Source organism: Chinchilla lanigera, unplaced genomic scaffold (genome assembly GCF_000276665.1).
Source record: "Chinchilla lanigera isolate Chin_1 unplaced genomic scaffold, ChiLan1.0 scaffold00051, whole genome shotgun sequence".
NCBI classification, from domain to species: domain Eukaryota; kingdom Metazoa; phylum Chordata; class Mammalia; order Rodentia; family Chinchillidae; genus Chinchilla; species Chinchilla lanigera.
In genome coordinates, this window is record NW_004955452.1 from 3,921,078 (window position 1) to 3,937,547 (window position 16,470).

Here is a 16,470-nt window from a genome sequence, read left to right on the forward strand (position 1 = left end):
CCCAACCTGCTACTTGTTAAAAGTATGATTTATGTTTTGTGCTCAGTCTTGGAGGAGGATAAGATCAGTCAGGAATTTAAAAGCCATTTTTTTTTAAACCATAAACCATTGTTATAAGCAGCTGAGTTAGACGGAAGTATTATAGGCAGTCAGACAGAGCCAGGCACTTGAAAGAGCCAGTATGGAAGACAATGGCGCACGCCTGTAATCCCGGCACTCAGGAGGCTGAGACAGGAGGATTGTTGGAAGTTCGAGGGCAGCTGGGCTACAAAGTGAGCTCAAAGCCAGCCTGAACTGCAGAGCAAGACCCTGTCTCAAAAAGACAATTCCCCTCCCCGCCAAAAAAACTCCAAAAAGCACTAGACCCCAGCCTGCCAGCTAATCCTTCAAAACTGGCCTCCTCCTTTGTGGGTGGGCCAGACTGAGCCCCTATATTATAGTGTGCTCCCTCCAGCGACCTGAGCTGGAGTCTCTTCCTATCGTCTTTTTACCTTTCCCGCTGAAGCTCTTCCCTGTACGCGTATGCTTTAGTTTTAATAAAGCAAGGACCCACGCTAGCCAGCAGCATAGGCTCTTGGGCATGTGTGGGGAAGAGCAGAGTGAGGTGGAAAGGAGGCCAGGGCTCCTGGCTGGTGAGTGTGACCCGGGTAAGGCTGAAGCCCGGCTTCCCGAGACCATGCCCACCCCCTACCCTGGGCTCGAGAAAGACAGAATACCCAGAGATGGAAAAGATCCCACGGGGAGGTTGGTGATTCGTATCCTTTCGTGGGGTTCCCGCTTGTGCCCCAGCCTCACTCGAGTGGTACTTGGGATTAGGTGGGAAGGGCTGACAGAGACAACAGTGAGGGGTCTCAGGGACCTCTACCCCCACTGGCTCCTCCTCTCATCCACAGCCCTCCTAGGCTGCACCCCAACGGCAAGGACTTTTGGTTTCTTTTTCTTTTCTTTTGTTTTTTGAGGCTCAGTCTCACTATGCAGTTCAGGCTCGCCTTGAACTCACTTTTGTAGCCCAGGCTGGCCTCTAACTCGTGGGCAATCCTCCTGCCTCAGCCTTCTAAGTGCTGGGATTCCAGGCATGCACCACCATGTCCGGCTCGAGAAGGCTGTTTTGACCTCTGCAGCCAGACTCCAGCAATTAGAAGGGCTAACCCCAAGCAATTAGGGATGAAGGCAAAGAACTCAGGACCGAGAAGTTCCTAGGTAGCTCAATTAACATAGACTCACAGGGCTGGGAATGTAGTTCAGTGGTGCAGCGCCTGGCAAGCATGAAGTCCTGAGTTTGATTCCCAGTACCCCAAAACACCGAAAACCAGAATCCCAAAGTTCCCCTTCACTTAATCCTTTAGCCTGAACTACCTATAATCTTACCCTCTACCAAAAGACTGGGACAGGTAGCACGGCCAGAAGAAATCCAAGGTTAGCATGAAAGACAAGACAGGGAGCCAATGAGATTCCAAGAACCTTTGTGTGACAAAGATCTTAATAAAAGGGGCTTCAGGCAAACAATTCACTTTCGAATTCTTCCTGTTTGTCCAGAGTAGCTTCCTGTCGTCTCTCTTTTCCTTCTTCCCCATCTTCAAATAAACTGTTTTGTTTTCTTTTTGTCCTTATCGTTTTTTTGGGGACTTTTTTTTTTTTTTTTTTTTGTCTTTTTGAGACAGGGTCTCACTATGCAGTTCAGGCCGGCCTTGAACTCACTTTGTAGCCCAGGCTGGCCTAGCACTCAGTGATCCTCCTGCCTCAGCCTCCCGAGCGCTGGGATTACAGGCGTGCGCCACCACACCCGGCTTGGAGACATTTGTGTAGCCCAGGCTGGCTTGAACTCAGCCAAGGATGATCTTGAACTCATTGCAACCCTCCTGCCTCAGGCTTCCAAATGCTGGGATTACAAACATGCGCCACCATACCCGATTTTTTTACATTTTAAACTGCTCCTTTAGTTCTTTGCTGGGTTTAGGATGGACGGGAACTGCATGCTCCCGCAGAGCAGTGGCTTGCTGTCCGCCCTGGATGTTACTGTACGGCATCTGTAAAACCCTCCCCAGATGTTACATTGGGGGCGGGAAAAGGGAACCCCAAGAGGCACAGTGGAGGCCACAGCCCAGGGTGCAGGCTCACAAAAGCCTGAGTCCCCACCACAGACCAGAGAGCACCTCCCTTCCCCGCACCTTTCCCCTGGCCCAAGGCCTATTTATCACAGAGCCCTTTACCTGGCAGGGAGTGTCTGCCGCTTATCAGGCCACTGCAAGGCAAAACACAGTTTGAAGAGACGGCAGGCATCAGAACTGGATTCAGGTATGCCACAGATACCAGAGTTAGCAGACCAGGAACTTTTTTAAACCCCAGGATGAATCTGCTGCAGGCTCCAGTGTAGCGGAGTGCAGACCAGCTCCTGCTTCGCAACCCTCTCAGCACCTTCACCGGAAGCTGGCGGCAGGTGCAGCCTCATGAGCTGCCTGTAGGAGCTGCAGGGTGTGAGCACAGTCCTCATACTCCACTGTGGCTGGTAGGTTTTTCCAGTGTCACTGAAACTGGGGATGTTTTTCACCGACACGGGAAAGAAGCCAAGACTGTGAGGGTGGGGGAGGATGGAGCCTTTTTCTTACTGCATGTTTGTGGGAAGGGAAAAACAAAGAAGAATGGGGTTATGAGAAGTAATAAAAAACCTTCGTGGCAGCTGAAAGGGCCCACAAAACGATCTTTTGGCCTTCTCATTTTGTAGCTGGGAAACTGAGGCCCAGAAAAAGAACATGGATCGTGTAAGATGCTACGGTGAGTGGGTGGCAGGAAACTGTTTTAAGCTAGGGGTATCCGCCTTCAAGACCTGAATGGTTCCCCAAACTCTGCCATCCCTGCCTCTGTCCACCAGGGGGCTCACTGAGCACTGCGTAGCGTGGAAGGAGCGCAGCTGAGGTCTACCAGTTGTCCACGAGGTCAGTCGGTGGGTGGAGGAAGGACTCACTTTATCCTGCAGTTTGGAATTCATCGCAGAAATCAGAGGCAGGAGTTACCTCCTGATGGAGTACAGATGACTTTTATTTTCTCCCCTATATTTCCCAAGGTTTTCTAAAAATTTTACAACAAATATCTATAATTCTATAAGCTGCCCTCCAACTGTAGTTGTTTTTTGTTTTTAATTTTATTTTTTCCCCAACCTGAGTTTTTCAAAGAAGGAAATTGGAGAGCAGGGAAATGCCTGGCTCTGTGTTGAGATCCACCAAGCAAGGCCAACCAGTACCTGTCACACTAGGCAGAGGCCCCATCTACAAGCAGCCGGGAAGGTCATCCACGCCACGCTGGTGCCCACGGCCACCTGGGCAGCTGCACGCCTCCTCCGCTTCGGCTTTGCTCCCGCTATGCCCACTCCCAAAGGGCCCTTCTCCCACCTCCACAGCCACACTGGACTCATTTTTCAGGGCCCACACCAATTCTACCCACGGTAGGAAGGAGTTTCGAAGCCCTACCTCCTCCCCGTTGGGACGACCAGCTGTCTCTCTTCTCTGACCATTGGTAGCACTTTACACGGTTCTGTTCTATAAAACTTATCCTGCCCGGTCCTGGTGTCATTTATCCCCAGTTCTGCCTCCCTAATGGATTAAGACCTCCTCGTAGGTGTGGCTTGTGTGTCATTTATCTTTCTTGTTTTTTAAACAGGGTCTCACTATGTAGTTCAGACTGGCCTGGAACTCATGGGATCCTCCTGCCTCACCCTCTTGAGTGCTGGGGTGTGTGTGACCACACCTAGTTGCATGCTGTACTTTATTATTTATTTATTTATTTAGTCTTTTTTGAGACAAGGTCTCACTATGCAGTTCAGGCTGGCCTTGAGCTCACTTTGTAGCCCAGGCTGGTCTTGAACTCGCAAGGATCCTCCTGCCTCAGCCTCCTGAGTGCTGGGATTACAGGCGTGCGCCACCACACCCAGTGCATGCTGTACCTTAAATGAATGTTGAATTTATGTGAACTGAAATGATCGTCCCCTAAAAGTGGACGACTGTGATATACTCGTTTATGGCAGGATTTGTGGACCTCAGCGCTGCTGACATCTTAGGTTGGATAATCCTGTGCAAGGAGAGCTGACCTGTAGAGCAAGCACATACTTGGCCTTGACCTACTCCATGGCAGCAGATACCCCCAGGTGTGACAACCCAAAATATCAACAGTGCCAAAGGTCCTCAGCACAGCGAAGTTGCCTCCCATGGAGAACCCCGACTGTCCCTATCCCGAGGGATGGGGGGTGCTTATCTGATGGATGAGAAAGGTGAGGCTTTCAAGAGCTTGGGGGACCCTGAGTCTCACATTTAAGTTTTTTATTCCAAGTCCAGCGCTCACCCTGCCATCCTGGAGGCCTCTTAGGACTCTAGCAAGAGCTTTCCTTCTCCCTCTGGTGTGTCCCTCCACTCCTACCCCCACGTCCTGGGTCCCCTCCTGTCCCCTTCCCTCTGCTTGCCCCAAGGCCCACGCTAGGCTGCGACCCACTGGTTGGTCCTGCTGGTCCTGTGGACTGGATCTCAGGCTGCACCAGGATGTGCCCATCACATCTTTTTCATCTCCTTGGGCTCATCCCCATGTTTGAACACACTGATGGTGACCTGGCCCGTCTCGGAGCCATACTTGTTCTTGACGAAGACCCCGTAGCGTCCGCTGTCCTCACTGTTGACCTTCTCAATGGTGATGGTCACTTCGGTCCCCTTCACCTCCATGTGGTAGCGGTCAAGGAAAGTGACAGGCTGGTCATTCTTCAGCCAGGAGATTTCAGGGGTGGGGTCTCCTGAGATGACACAGGTCAGGCACAGGGTCTGTTTCAATGGACAAGAAGAGAACAGTCTCACCTCCCTGTAACTTGACCTTGGCATTCGCTTTCATGCCCCAGAGAGCTCCTAGGACAGGTAGCTGCTGGGGTTAAATTTATGATGTGTGTTTTATTGTAACCCATGCAAGGGACTTTTTAAAATTTTATTTTATTTTATTTGTCTTTTTGAGACCGGGTCTCGCTATGCAGTTCAGACTGGCCTTGAGCTCACTTTGTAGCACAGGCTGGTCTCAAACTCGCAATGACCCTCCTGCCTCAGCCTCCCGAGTGCTGGGATTACAGGTGTGTGCCTCCACGCCTGCTTGGTGGGACTTTTTATTTTAACCCCACGTGCTCCAGCCTCAGCCTTTCTACACAAATACTCATTGGAATTTTAGGCCATCCTCTGTCTAGCAGTTACCTGTCCCAGAATGGCCTGCATATTGCTTTATTGCCTTTTGTCTTACATGTCTTTATACTTTTACTCTGCAAATACGATTATATTGCCTTAGCACACAGATGTATGAACTGAGTTGGAAAATTCTCAAACAAGTTCCAACGTAGAGCACTAGAGTATAATGGTTAAACACACAGGCTCTGGAATTGGGCTGCATGTGTATGGGAATCAGCTCTATGCCTTCAGGGTCTGTGACCTTAGACAAATCCCTTAACTGCTCTGGGTCTCGGCTTCCTCAACTAATACGTGTGACTAGTAATGTCCCAGCTCATGGGGTTGCCCTATATGCCATAGGGAATAAGGCCTGGCACAGAGATAGCACCATAAAAATAGTAGCTGTAATTTTTCTGTTTGTGTTTTGAGACAGGGTCTCAGTATGTAGTTGAGGCTGGCTTTGAACTCACAGTTATTCTCCTGCCTCAGCCTCCTGAGTTCTGGGATTACAGGTGTGTACCACCACACTCTGCTGTAACCGTAATTTTTGAGATTACTAGATTTGTATAATTCTAGCCCTACAAGGGATTTCAGGGACCCTTCCGCTGAACCCTTGTGGAAGCGGAAGTCATGGATGGCAGCCTGTGACCATGGGCTGACTAGGGAAGTGGGGTTGAGCTGGGTGGAGCGGCACTGATGCCAGGCTGAGTGGCTTTCCCTGATACACACACACTCAGTGACCTGCGGTCACCTGCAGATCTAGAGCCTCTGGCCACAGACCTAGACTGTCCATGACCAGGATGACCCAGGACAGATGCAGGAATGTGGAGGGGGATGACTGGCGCAACCAGCGGGGTCAGTACCTTGTCTTCCATGATGGTGGCCACGTCCGGCAGGCCTCTCACTACCTTGGCTCGATCTGGAAGGGAAATGGGAGAGGCCAACCATGAATGTTTTCCTGCCAGCCGCTTCCCAGAGCAGGTCTCCTTGGCGCTGAGGTTTATTTATTTATTTATTTTTTGAGACAGGGTCTCGCTATGCAGCTCAGGCTGGCCTTGAGCTCACTTTGTAGCCTAGGCTGATCTCGAACTCACAACGATCCTCCTGCCTCAGCCTCCTGAGTGCTGGGATTACAGGCGTGCGCCGCCATGCCTGGCCTTGAGGTTTATTTTTAAAGTAAGGCTTTTTTCCATTTTCACCATTATGGATGGAAATCTTTAAGGCTGTTATTTGACTCCTTGTCTTCACAAGAAGACATAGGACATGCTGTGTTCCTGCCACCAAATTGTAATGATGATTTGAACCTCAGTACCTGGGGGTGGCAGAGAGGTGCCCCTGGCTTTGAAAACTCAGAAAGAAGGCAAATAATATTGCTGTTTGTTTTTTGTTTTTGTTCCAGTACCAGGAATCGAACTCATGACCTTGTGCTTGCCAGGCAGGTGCTTTGCTGCTGAGCTAAATCCCCAGCCCTTATTGCTCTGAACTTAGCCTGGCAATTCCTGCTGATCAGCCAGCTAAGGGAGGAAACCAAGAGGAGATGTCCCAGCTTTTGGGACACGGTGACTGTGACTCAGAAGGGCCAGGCGGCCACTGCAGGTGGGCAGGAAGACAGCGTGGCTGCAAGTCACTAAGCAGAAAGCTCAGTGTGTTTCCTGCGCTGCCCAGGAGGCCCAGGGCAGGGAAGAGGCACTGGGCGTGGCCCCAAGCTGTGCGTCAGGAAGTGCAGAGCCCGACGCGGATGGCGTTTGTCCAGTTGCAGGGAAGGGGAGCAGGACCCTGGACCCACCGGGGATGGGCGCAGTGGGACAGGGATATCTGCCAGGTGCTTCTTGAGTGAAAAGACCCGCTTCCTTCACTGGCTCTGATTCCACAAGCCCCGGAAACCACATGACGGTGAGTTTAACTATTAGGGTCCTACACGGAGCACCCTGTCTGGGGACGTGGCATTCCAGGAGGCAAGGGGACACTCGTGCCGGGTAGGCAGTTAAGGGGGTGCTGTGAGAGCCTCCTTCAGGCTGGTGCCCCTCCAACTCTGCGAGGGCTCCGCCTTGCATAGCCACTTAGACATCACGCTGGTCCCGACCACAGTGAGGAACGCAAGGCCTGCGTTTCCTGTCAGCCGGGACGCTCCGGGACAGTGATGTCGTGTGGGGAGGTGCTCAGCCGCGTCTGCTGGCAGCCTTTCCGTCTCCTGTCCATTTCTCGTAGCGTCAGGCTGGCAGGGCTACGGTGCTCCGCTGCCCAGGCCTGTGGGTGCCCACTCCCTGAAGTGCCCACTTCCCATCGCTGCCAGGGGGACAGGGAGCCCCCGGCTCGTCCCCAACCGCGATCTCAGGTTCCCGGAACTCCTTGTCCATCCATCCTCACTTCGCCACCGCCCAGCTCTCCCCGGCAGCCCTGCGTGACCCCAGAGCCGCACAGACCCCACCACGGATCTGGGACTTTGGGGGCCCTCCAGGGAGCTTGAGCTCCACAGACGCCCACCCAACATCCGAAGCAAAACCACAGAAACAGGGGCGTCTTACTCTTCTCGATGATGGCCAAGGCTCTGAAAAACAGAAGTGGGAAGGAGGCGTGTGGGTTCTATTTGTCCAGGGACTGTCCTGCCCCAGGGGGCTGGGGGTGGGGAGGGAAAGGTGGAGCTCGCAGGAAAGGGTCTTGAGTGCAGTTCATGCCACGGCCTGGGGAGGGCGCTATGATCTGCACTGAGAAAGGTGGAGGAAACTTACTTCAGTCTCTGGTGTTCGGCCAGGGCGTCATCAAAAGCTGCAAGAAGGAAAAGGCGGTGGGGAGCATCAGGGCTCTGCAGGGGGACCCCGTGGACAGGGCTCAGCCCCGATTGTCCTCCAGTCTCCTCCCCGTTGCAGTATCCTCTTGGGGCAGTGACAGGACGGGGCGGGGAGAAGGGGATTTTCTGTGGGGGACCGTGGGATTTTCTGAATAGGCTTCTGAGCAGACAGACAGGTGGGCGGTTCACCTTGCCCTGAGAGATCCACTGAGAGCTGCCGGACGTCCTTCCCGGCAGCTATTTCCAGGGTGTATTTGCCCTTGTCTGAGTCTTTGGGGTCCAGGATGTGCAGCCAGATCTCGTCCAGGGTGGTGCCTGCTCTGAACCGATCTCCGCTCTCCAGGCGCTTGTCCCTGAGGGCGGCGACACAGAAGTAGGCAAGGTGGGCTACTGCAGGTCTACTCAACACCCTCACCCAAGCTCTTCTCTTGGGGTACAGACCACCCCCGAGACACTGATCGCACCCACTTTTCGTTCATTATTCAACCAGTCCCCATTCATCACCGAGGCACGGTCATTCACCCTCCATTCATTTACTCATCAAATCTGTGGCATCTCAAGATGCACAAGTGCTGCCTTTGCCCTGTGTCCTGAGGGGTGGGACCCCAAGGAAAAAAAAAGGTGTAGGAGGGGCAGTGACTGCCAGTCCTTCTATCCCAAGAATCATTTCCTCTCCTCTTTATTTTCTCTTAAACCCTCCCAAGGCTCCCCGCTACAGTGAACTGTTCCAGAACGATGTACAATAGGGTTGAAGTCTTTCCCTTTTTTACTTAAATTTCATGCCTGAGCCGGAAGTGGTGGCGCATGCCTGTAATCCCAGCACTTGGGAGGCTGAGGCAGGAGGATCACTGTGAGTTCGAGACCAGCCTGGGCTACAAAGTGAGCTCAAGGCCAGCCGGAACTGCATAGTGAGACCCTGTCTCAAAAAGACACTCCCCCCACACAAAAAAATTTCATGCTTGAAGACACCTAGCCCATGTCCCAGTGTTCTTTGGTCCCGCCTATGGCCAGGGCTCAGAGACTGGCTACAGAAGGAGCCCCATTGTCCTGAAGTTCTCTCTGACTTTGGCGCTGCTGCATTTGGTACACCTGACCGAGTCAGTCGTGAGGCCGAGGCAAGCATATGATAAGAAGCCTGGGGGAAATTCTGTTCTCAAGCAGCTCCTGGCCGGGTCTCCTCCCGAGTTCCAGCCCCAGCCTCCGGTTAGCTGTCAGCCTCGCGGGTCCCTCTCTTTGCACCTTCCCCGCTACCCTGCTGTTTTGAGTTTGCTAAGGCTGCAGAGGCCCATGGGTACCACGACCCACCGGACCGCCTGGCTCTTCTCTGTTCCTCAGTCCCTCCCTCTGCCACCTCCCGGCGGTGCTCTGAGACCACGATCCTTCCGAGGACACGGGCATTCCAGGGACAGGTCCCAGCAACGTCACTCCCATCGCATTTCTGCTCCTCTGACTGCAGATCCCTGTCCCCATCTCTGACTGTGGACAGCAGGACCCGTGCGAAACCTCTGTCCATGCCCACCTCCCGGGATGGGTCTCTGCTGGGAGGGCTGGGCGGGGGAGGAGGAGCGCCCCCGGGGGCAAGGCCGACCTACTTGTGGAACCAGGTGGTTTTCATGTACTCCACATTGTAGTACTTGACCTTGCTGAAGATCCGGATGCCCTCCTCGGTCCCCTGGATCTTCAGCGGAGTCGCAGAGAGGGCTGCAGAGGCACAGGAGAGAGGCAAGTCCCTCCCAAGTCCCTCCGGGCAGCATGTTTTGGGGTCAGCCTGCTCGCTCCTGGTCTGGGGGGTGGTGCGGTGGGGACACAGCTCCGTGGGCGGGCAGGACCTTCTCCGCCAGTCCTTGAAGCTGGACGCAGACCCGCTCCCCGCAGCCAAGGCAGGCGGGAGGCCCCGGGAGGCTCTCTGGCATCGGGGCGGGGCTGGGCAAAGAGGCGGGCTTGCTTACCACCGATCCTGCCCAGCTCGGTGAAGACGGCGTCCAGGGCTGGAGGGAGACAGAGAAGGGTCAGTTGCTGTGGGCTTCCCTAGGGCGCTGCAGGGGCAGGGACCCTTCGGACAAGGCCGGGGGAGCTGCCCACGGGCACAGGGAGCTCTGCAGAGGACTGCGGAGTGGGAGGGCGGCTGAGGCGCTCGGTGATGGTGGGAAAAGATGACTTTTTGCAGGCTGAGCAGAGCGGAGGAGTGAGCGCGGGCTTTGGGCTCAGCCTTGGGGTGTCCTGCAGGGACCGGGGGTCACAGCCACACACTCCAGGCCCCTGCCACTGCCTAGCTGTGCAAACGTGGGCAAGTCCCTAAACCCTTCCGTGCCTCAGTGTCCCCAAGTGACACTGGTGAGAGTCCGTAACTCTTACCCCCAGGTCATATCGCAGTCTCTTGCCCCAGGCTGACCGGCTCAGCCCTCCCGGCCCACCTGGAACACCGACCGCCGGCTCCTACCTTCACCCGTGAGGTCCAGGATGGTGTCGTCCTCCCCTCGATCGTCGGAAACCTCCGCTCTGTAGATTCCCCTGTCCTCTTTGGACAGCTGCAGAGGAGGGTGGGAGACGGCAGCGTCAGCGCGGGTTCCCAGGGGAGAGACGCCAGGTGGGGAGGGCCCACTCCCTGCGTGACGTCAGGCAAGGCCTTCTCTCCCTGGGCCTCAGTTTACCCCTCTGGGCTCCAGCCAGTTCAGAGCCTGCTGATTTCCAGCTCAAGGCTGGACTCGGCCTGAGAAAAAGGGGAGGCTGAGGGCAGAAGCAGACGCCTGTCATTACACAGCCCCTTCCTCGGGGCCTGGGAGTATCACTTGCCTTCCTGTCCCCTCAGCAGCCCCTCTGACCCACCCACTGCTACCGAGTGGGTCTGGGACAGCGGCAGCTCTTAACCTGGGGACCAGCACCCCTCGATCCTTTCCTATGTCCTTCCTGGCTTCCACACCCCGAAGACCCCAAAGTCTCAGCCGTGCTGGGAACGGGTGCTTGGAGTGACTGCCGACCCTCTCTCTAGCTTCGTGTCCTTGAATTCTTCCCTCTGAGCCTCAGTGTACCTATCCGTAAAAATGGCAGCATCATCCTCATTCTGCCCACCTGCTGCTGGTGCTTCGGGGCCAGCGGGTCACACGCCACAGAAAGCTGGGAAGATCTGTATCAGCGGGCGCCCCCCAGCTATTAAGCACCTACCGGATGCCATGCCATTTGAGGGGCTTGCCCAATGCTGACAGGCCGATGACATGGCGTTGTCCTGGCCAGGATTTACGGAAGACCCTGAAATTGTTCTTTTCTTCCTAATAGCTGTGCAGACTTGGGCAAGCTAGACTGCGCCAGACCCCTAGGGGCCACAGGGCACCAGTACCAAGGCAGAGAAGCAGGTGCTGGACAGGAGCAAGCCTGGTGATTCTCTCCTCCCAAGGCCCTGGGTGTGGGGCAGGCCTTGCGGGGGAGAATTGGGCTCCAGGCCCACTTGGCTCTGCTCAGAACTGCCTGACTCGAGGATCTCCTTCCAGCCCTTTATCCTGGGCTGCGGGCGCAGGAAGGATTGGTGAGGGAGCATCTTTACAGGTGAAGGCTGAGGTCAGCGAGGGACAGCTCAGGCCTGCAGCCCGAGCAGAGGGAAAAAGCAGTAAAACTGGTTTGTCTTTGTTGGAAATATGATTTTTTTTTTCTTTATGGTCATTTTGGAGGGCATTTGTTTTGATTTTTAAAAAATATTGCTTGCTTGTTTGTTTTTTCTTTTCCTGAGACAGGGTCTCGCTATGCAGTTCAGGCTGGCCTTGAGCTCACTTTGTAGCCCAGGCTGGTCTTGAACTCGCAACGATCCTCCTGCCTCAGCCTCCCAAGTGCTGGGATTACAAGCGTGCGTCACCACACCCAGCTAAAAATATTGCATAAAATATTGTTTATCTAGATGATGGTGTTTTTTGGTGCTCCTTAAATTTTGAGCCACAGGGTGAGAGCCTCGCTTGCCTCCCCCTAGTCCTAGCCCTGCTCTGGACCCAGCCCCCGGCTCCTGGCCAGCCTGGCGTGCAGCTAAGGGAGGGTGTGAGCCCCAGAGCAGGAAGTGCATTTACCTCTTCAATGCAAATAAGCCCTTCCCCTGTCTGTGGGTCGTACTGACCATGGGGCGCCTGTCTCTTCTGGAAGAACCATTGGAAGCGAGTCTCCTTCTTGGTGTTGGTCACCTAAGGACAGGAGGGTGTGGACTCCGTCACACTCTCTTTTTTTAAGTAAAAACTCAGCTCATCACAACTTTTTATTACAAACATGACTCCCTCCCCAGGTTCCTGCCCCACAGGTACCCGACCCCCCCAGGCTCACGATCAGACCAAAGGCTGGGTCCTGCCTCTCTATCCCTTCTCTGTGCTGTTTTCCTTGTAAATGTCTACTCCCCCCCAGCCCATGCCTATACTCCTTAGGCTCAGATGTCACCTCCTCCAGGAAATCTGCCTCAGCACCCCTCCCATTGTGATTCATGAATTTCCTGATTGAACGTGAGGCACCCCGCTTTCCAGTGATCCTGCCTCAGACCATGGGCTTGCAGAGCCTAAGAAAACCAGGTCTTCATCCTCGTGTGTGCCTTATCTGGCACTTAGTAGGTACACTGAGTTCACCGGATGAGTCTGCTTCTGGGGGAACAGTCCACCCACTGACCCTGGCCTTCCCCAGTTGTCTAAGAGGCTGCAGAGCGCTGGAACAGATAGGAGGCGGCTCTGGAGTCAGGCAGTCTTGGTTAACACCTGGCTCCTGCCTGTGATCTAGAAAGATCCCCGCGCTTGCTTTTTCATCCACAAAGTGAAGATAACAATGCCTATCTCAGGGAGGCTGGGGAGGCGGATGAAATGAAATACTACTGTGATGTCCTGAGCTGTGCTGACAATAAATACAGTGGACCCCTCCACGTGTAGACCCCTCGCTAGCTCCCAGGTGCCTTGTTCCCCGGGATGCCTTCGGAGGATGGAGCTCAAGGCCCACCCACCTCGAGGATCCCGCTGCCACTTCCCAGGGGTAAGATCAGCCAAATATTGGGGACTGGGGGGTGGAGGGGGGGCAGGGACAGCCAGCAGGACAAACCGCAGGCTGGAGGTGGGGCCGGGACTCGCCTTGCAAGTCAGCAGCACTTGGCAGTCCTCCGTGATCTTCCATTGCAAAGGTTCCTGGAAGTAGGGACCTGCAGGTCCAAGACAAACACACCCACCTGTCAGTGCCCCAGGCTAAGGCGGGCGCCACCTGGTGGCCAGATGGGGGAAGCCAGCTGGGAAGGAGACGGCAAAGGACCGCGGGGCTTAAGATCCAGACGCGCACCAGGCGGGGTGGGGGTACAGGCACTCGTTCTGGGGGTGGGCAAGTGCTGGTCTGATTTGGCACAGGGAGAGAGGTGGAATGAATCGCAGTGGGCCTCTCTGAGGTAGGGCTAGGGTCCTCTGAACCCCTAGGTCGGCCTTTCTGCAGCACAGCAGCCTGGGGCCTTAACCTTCGCCCTTTGACTTTCACCCTGCAGCTCTTACCTTGTTTTCTCTTCCAGTCTCTTCTCTTGGCGTCCGCCTTCCTCAGAAGTTGGTCAAAATCTGTGAACACATTGGGAGGGGCTGGCACGGTCTGAGGAGAGCAGGGTGCCCCGGGGACAGATGGGGGGATGGGCTCGGCGGGCCCTGGGGTGGGGGCTGCGGGGAGGCCCAGGACAGGGGCAGGGTGCGGGGCTGACCGTCGTCCACCAGCGCCAGGGTGATCTGGTTTTTGGCCTTTCCATCTTGGAGCTGAGCGGTGTAGGAGCCTTTGTCATCCTCAGACAAGTGCTGGATGATCACTTCCACCAGGCCCTTCTCACGGTCAAAATTGATTTTGCGGTTCTGGGGAGAACAAACCCCCGAAGCTTTTTGTCATTTCTTCTATCTTGGGAACAGGTTGTGGGCCACACCTCAGGGTAGAGTTGAGCTTGGGGAGCGGGGTGTGAGCCATGCAGAGCTATCATCCTTCAGAGACCCTGTTCTGCCAGTGTAGACTGGTGGTGGGGGTGCAGCTACTTGGCCCTGGAAACACGCCCTGGATGCTTGAATTAATCACATGGTAATAACAACTCCCTCTCGCCTACTGTGTCTCATTGTCGGTTATTTCCTACTTCTACAATTTCTTTTTTTTGTTATTATTGCTATCTTTTTGAGACAGGGTATTGCTATGCAATTCAGGTGGGACTTGAGTTCATTTTGTGGCCCAGGCTGGTCTCAAACTTGCAAAGATCTTCCTGCCTCAGCCTCCTGAGTGCTGGGATTACAGGTGCGCACCAGCATGCTCAGCTCTTTTACAATTTCATAGAAAGAAACTCCATAAAAGTATACGAAGGTGCTAGGTTGCACACCTGTAATCCCAGCACTCTGGAGGCTGAGGCAGGAGGATCACTGTGAGTTTGAGGCCAGCCTGGGCTACATAGTGAGTTCAAGACCAGCCTGAACTACATAGTGAGACTCTGTCTACAAAAAAACCAAAAAACCCCACACCCCCCCCCAAAAAAAGTATATGGAGGGTAATATAAAAGATAATATAAAAACACCTCTACATTGCTACCCAGAACTCTCACTTACATTTTGCTACATTCCAACAGTTTAAAAACTTTTCATTTTCCTCCTTTAGGTCTTTTATTTTATTTTTAAATTTTTTTTTGTCTTTTTTTTGAGGCAGGGTCTTGCTGTGCAGTTCAGGCTGGCCTTGAGCTCACTTTGTAGCCCAGGCTGGTCTCAAACTCCCAATGATCCTCCTGCCTCAGCCTCCCGAGTGCTGGGATTATAGGTGTGCGCCACCACACCCGGCTCCTCCTTTAGGTCTTTACTCCCTCTGGTTTTATTTGTAGGTATGATTTGATGGAATGGTCTAACTTTTCTCTTTTTCCCCCCCTTCCCCTTCCCAGGCTCCGTCTGTCTCTATCTGTCTGTCTTTCCTTTCTTTTCTGCAGTGTCTGCCTTGTTCCAAATACACTCTCCACCCCTGAGTTACACCCCTGGTCCCAACCCGTGTTCCCTGATGGCCGATTTGCCACCTGGAGATGAAATTCATGAACAATGTGAGGCTTCATCCTGAGATTGCAATCGCCATGCTTGCAAGTGAGAGCAGCTGAACACCAACACATGGCTTGATCTAACAAAACCTGTCTGCTTAATGAAAATAAATCAAAACTGAAAATAAAAACAATACTCTCACTGTAATAGGAAGCATTAAAAATATTTCAAATCAAATAACATGTATTTTACTATGTAGATACTTGGACAAAATCTCACTCATGCTACACTGATTTAACGAGCTGGTTGGAATTTTTTTTTTTTTGGTACCAGGAATTGAACTCATGACCTCAGGCTTGCCAGGCAAGCGCTTAAGCCACTGAGCTATACCCCTGGACCCAATGGATTTCTTTCTTTCTTTTTTTTTCTTCTTGGCATCGGGAATCGAACTCAGGACCTTCTGTTTGCCAGGCAGGTGCTGTGCCGCTGAGCTATATTCCCAGCCTAAGCTGGTTGGAATTTAAGAAAAGCAAAAAGATTGGAAACTAGTCTGTTCAAGAACAGAAAAACGAGCACAAGAAAATAAGCACAAGAAAAGTGGCTGACAGAATTAAAAACTTTCTATTGAATGTACACTAGGCTTGTGCAAGAGCACTTTTCTTTTTTCCTTTGGAGACAAGGCCTCACTCTGCAGTTCAGGCTGATCTCAAACTCACTATGTAGCCCAGGCTGGTCTGAGACTCACAGTGATCCTCCTGCCTCAGCCTCCCAAGTTCTGAGATTACAGGTGTGCGCCACCACGCCCAGCATAAGAGGACTTTGTATTTGTGCCTAAAACAGGGTTAGGGCTTAGGCTTGGATACTCATCAGCACGAGTGCAGGTGGACCACCTGAAGTATGTCTGCTGGGACATTCGGAAGTTGTAGGGGCATGGGAAGTCCTTTGTGGAAGTGTCCCTTGCGTTGGCCGGCATCCAGCATCCTGCCCCCGCTCTCCACGCACCAAATGCCGCGTTCCCAACCCCACTCCACTGGGACAGCCACAGCACATGGCCATCTCTGAAATGCCCACTGTGGGGAGAACCAAAGCCAGCAGGCCACCTCTGCTCAGGGCAGGCTCCATAGGGATTGTGAGCGCCAGTTACCGGCGAGCTGAAGATCTCCTTCTCGTTGAAGATGAGGTGCAGCTCGGCAGCTGGAGACAGCTTCTCTACCTCCAGCCACAGCCGCACCTCTCCTTGCTCCAGGATGTCCACGTTCCAGCCGGAGATCAGTTTGATCACTGGAAGGCACAGGATGGGAAGGGCACAGGGGGGGGTCCTCTCCTTTCTTCCTTGCCAGCCCCGCTGGCACCCACGGTGGGCATTTGACATGGGAGCTGCGTGGAGAGCCTAAGGCAGCTGCTCTGGGGTGGGAGCTGAGGAGGCTTTTTGTAGGCTGGCTCTGGATTGTTTTGTTTTTTGTCTTTTTGAGACAGGGTCTCACCGTGTAGTTCAGGCTGGCCTTGAGCTCACTTTGTAGCCCAGGCTGGTCTC

The 16,470-nt window shown here is 53.7% G+C and overlaps 1 protein-coding gene and 1 long non-coding RNA gene across 3 annotated transcripts in view; one reads left to right on the plus strand and one right to left on the minus strand.

Annotated features, from left to right (window-relative positions):
- Positions 1-4,295: 4,295 nt before the first annotated feature.
- Myom3 (myomesin 3) overlaps positions 4,296-16,470 on the minus strand; it is a gene marked incomplete in the record, with an annotated part of 43,349 nt that continues 31,174 nt past the window's right edge. The window contains 13 exon segments of the mRNA XM_013519683.1: positions 4,296-4,799; positions 6,047-6,102; positions 7,709-7,731; positions 7,913-7,949; positions 8,161-8,324; positions 9,564-9,672; positions 9,921-9,959; positions 10,412-10,499; positions 12,021-12,131; positions 13,050-13,117; positions 13,455-13,514; positions 13,652-13,796; positions 16,081-16,217. Of these exon segments, the coding sequence (XP_013375137.1) occupies positions 4,536-4,799; positions 6,047-6,102; positions 7,709-7,731; positions 7,913-7,949; positions 8,161-8,324; positions 9,564-9,672; positions 9,921-9,959; positions 10,412-10,499; positions 12,021-12,131; positions 13,050-13,117; positions 13,455-13,514; positions 13,652-13,796; positions 16,081-16,217 (1,301 nt within the window).
- Positions 6,316-15,143, plus strand: LOC106149747. 2 transcript variants are annotated; one of them, XR_001236103.1, is made up of 3 exons: positions 6,316-7,076; positions 9,307-9,465; positions 9,603-9,691. It is a non-coding gene; the product is annotated as an uncharacterized LOC106149747 (long non-coding RNA). The 2 variants fall into 2 exon arrangements; XR_001236104.1 differs by lacking the exons at positions 9,307-9,465; positions 9,603-9,691 and adding an exon at positions 14,849-15,143 and having other exon boundaries at positions 6,320-7,076.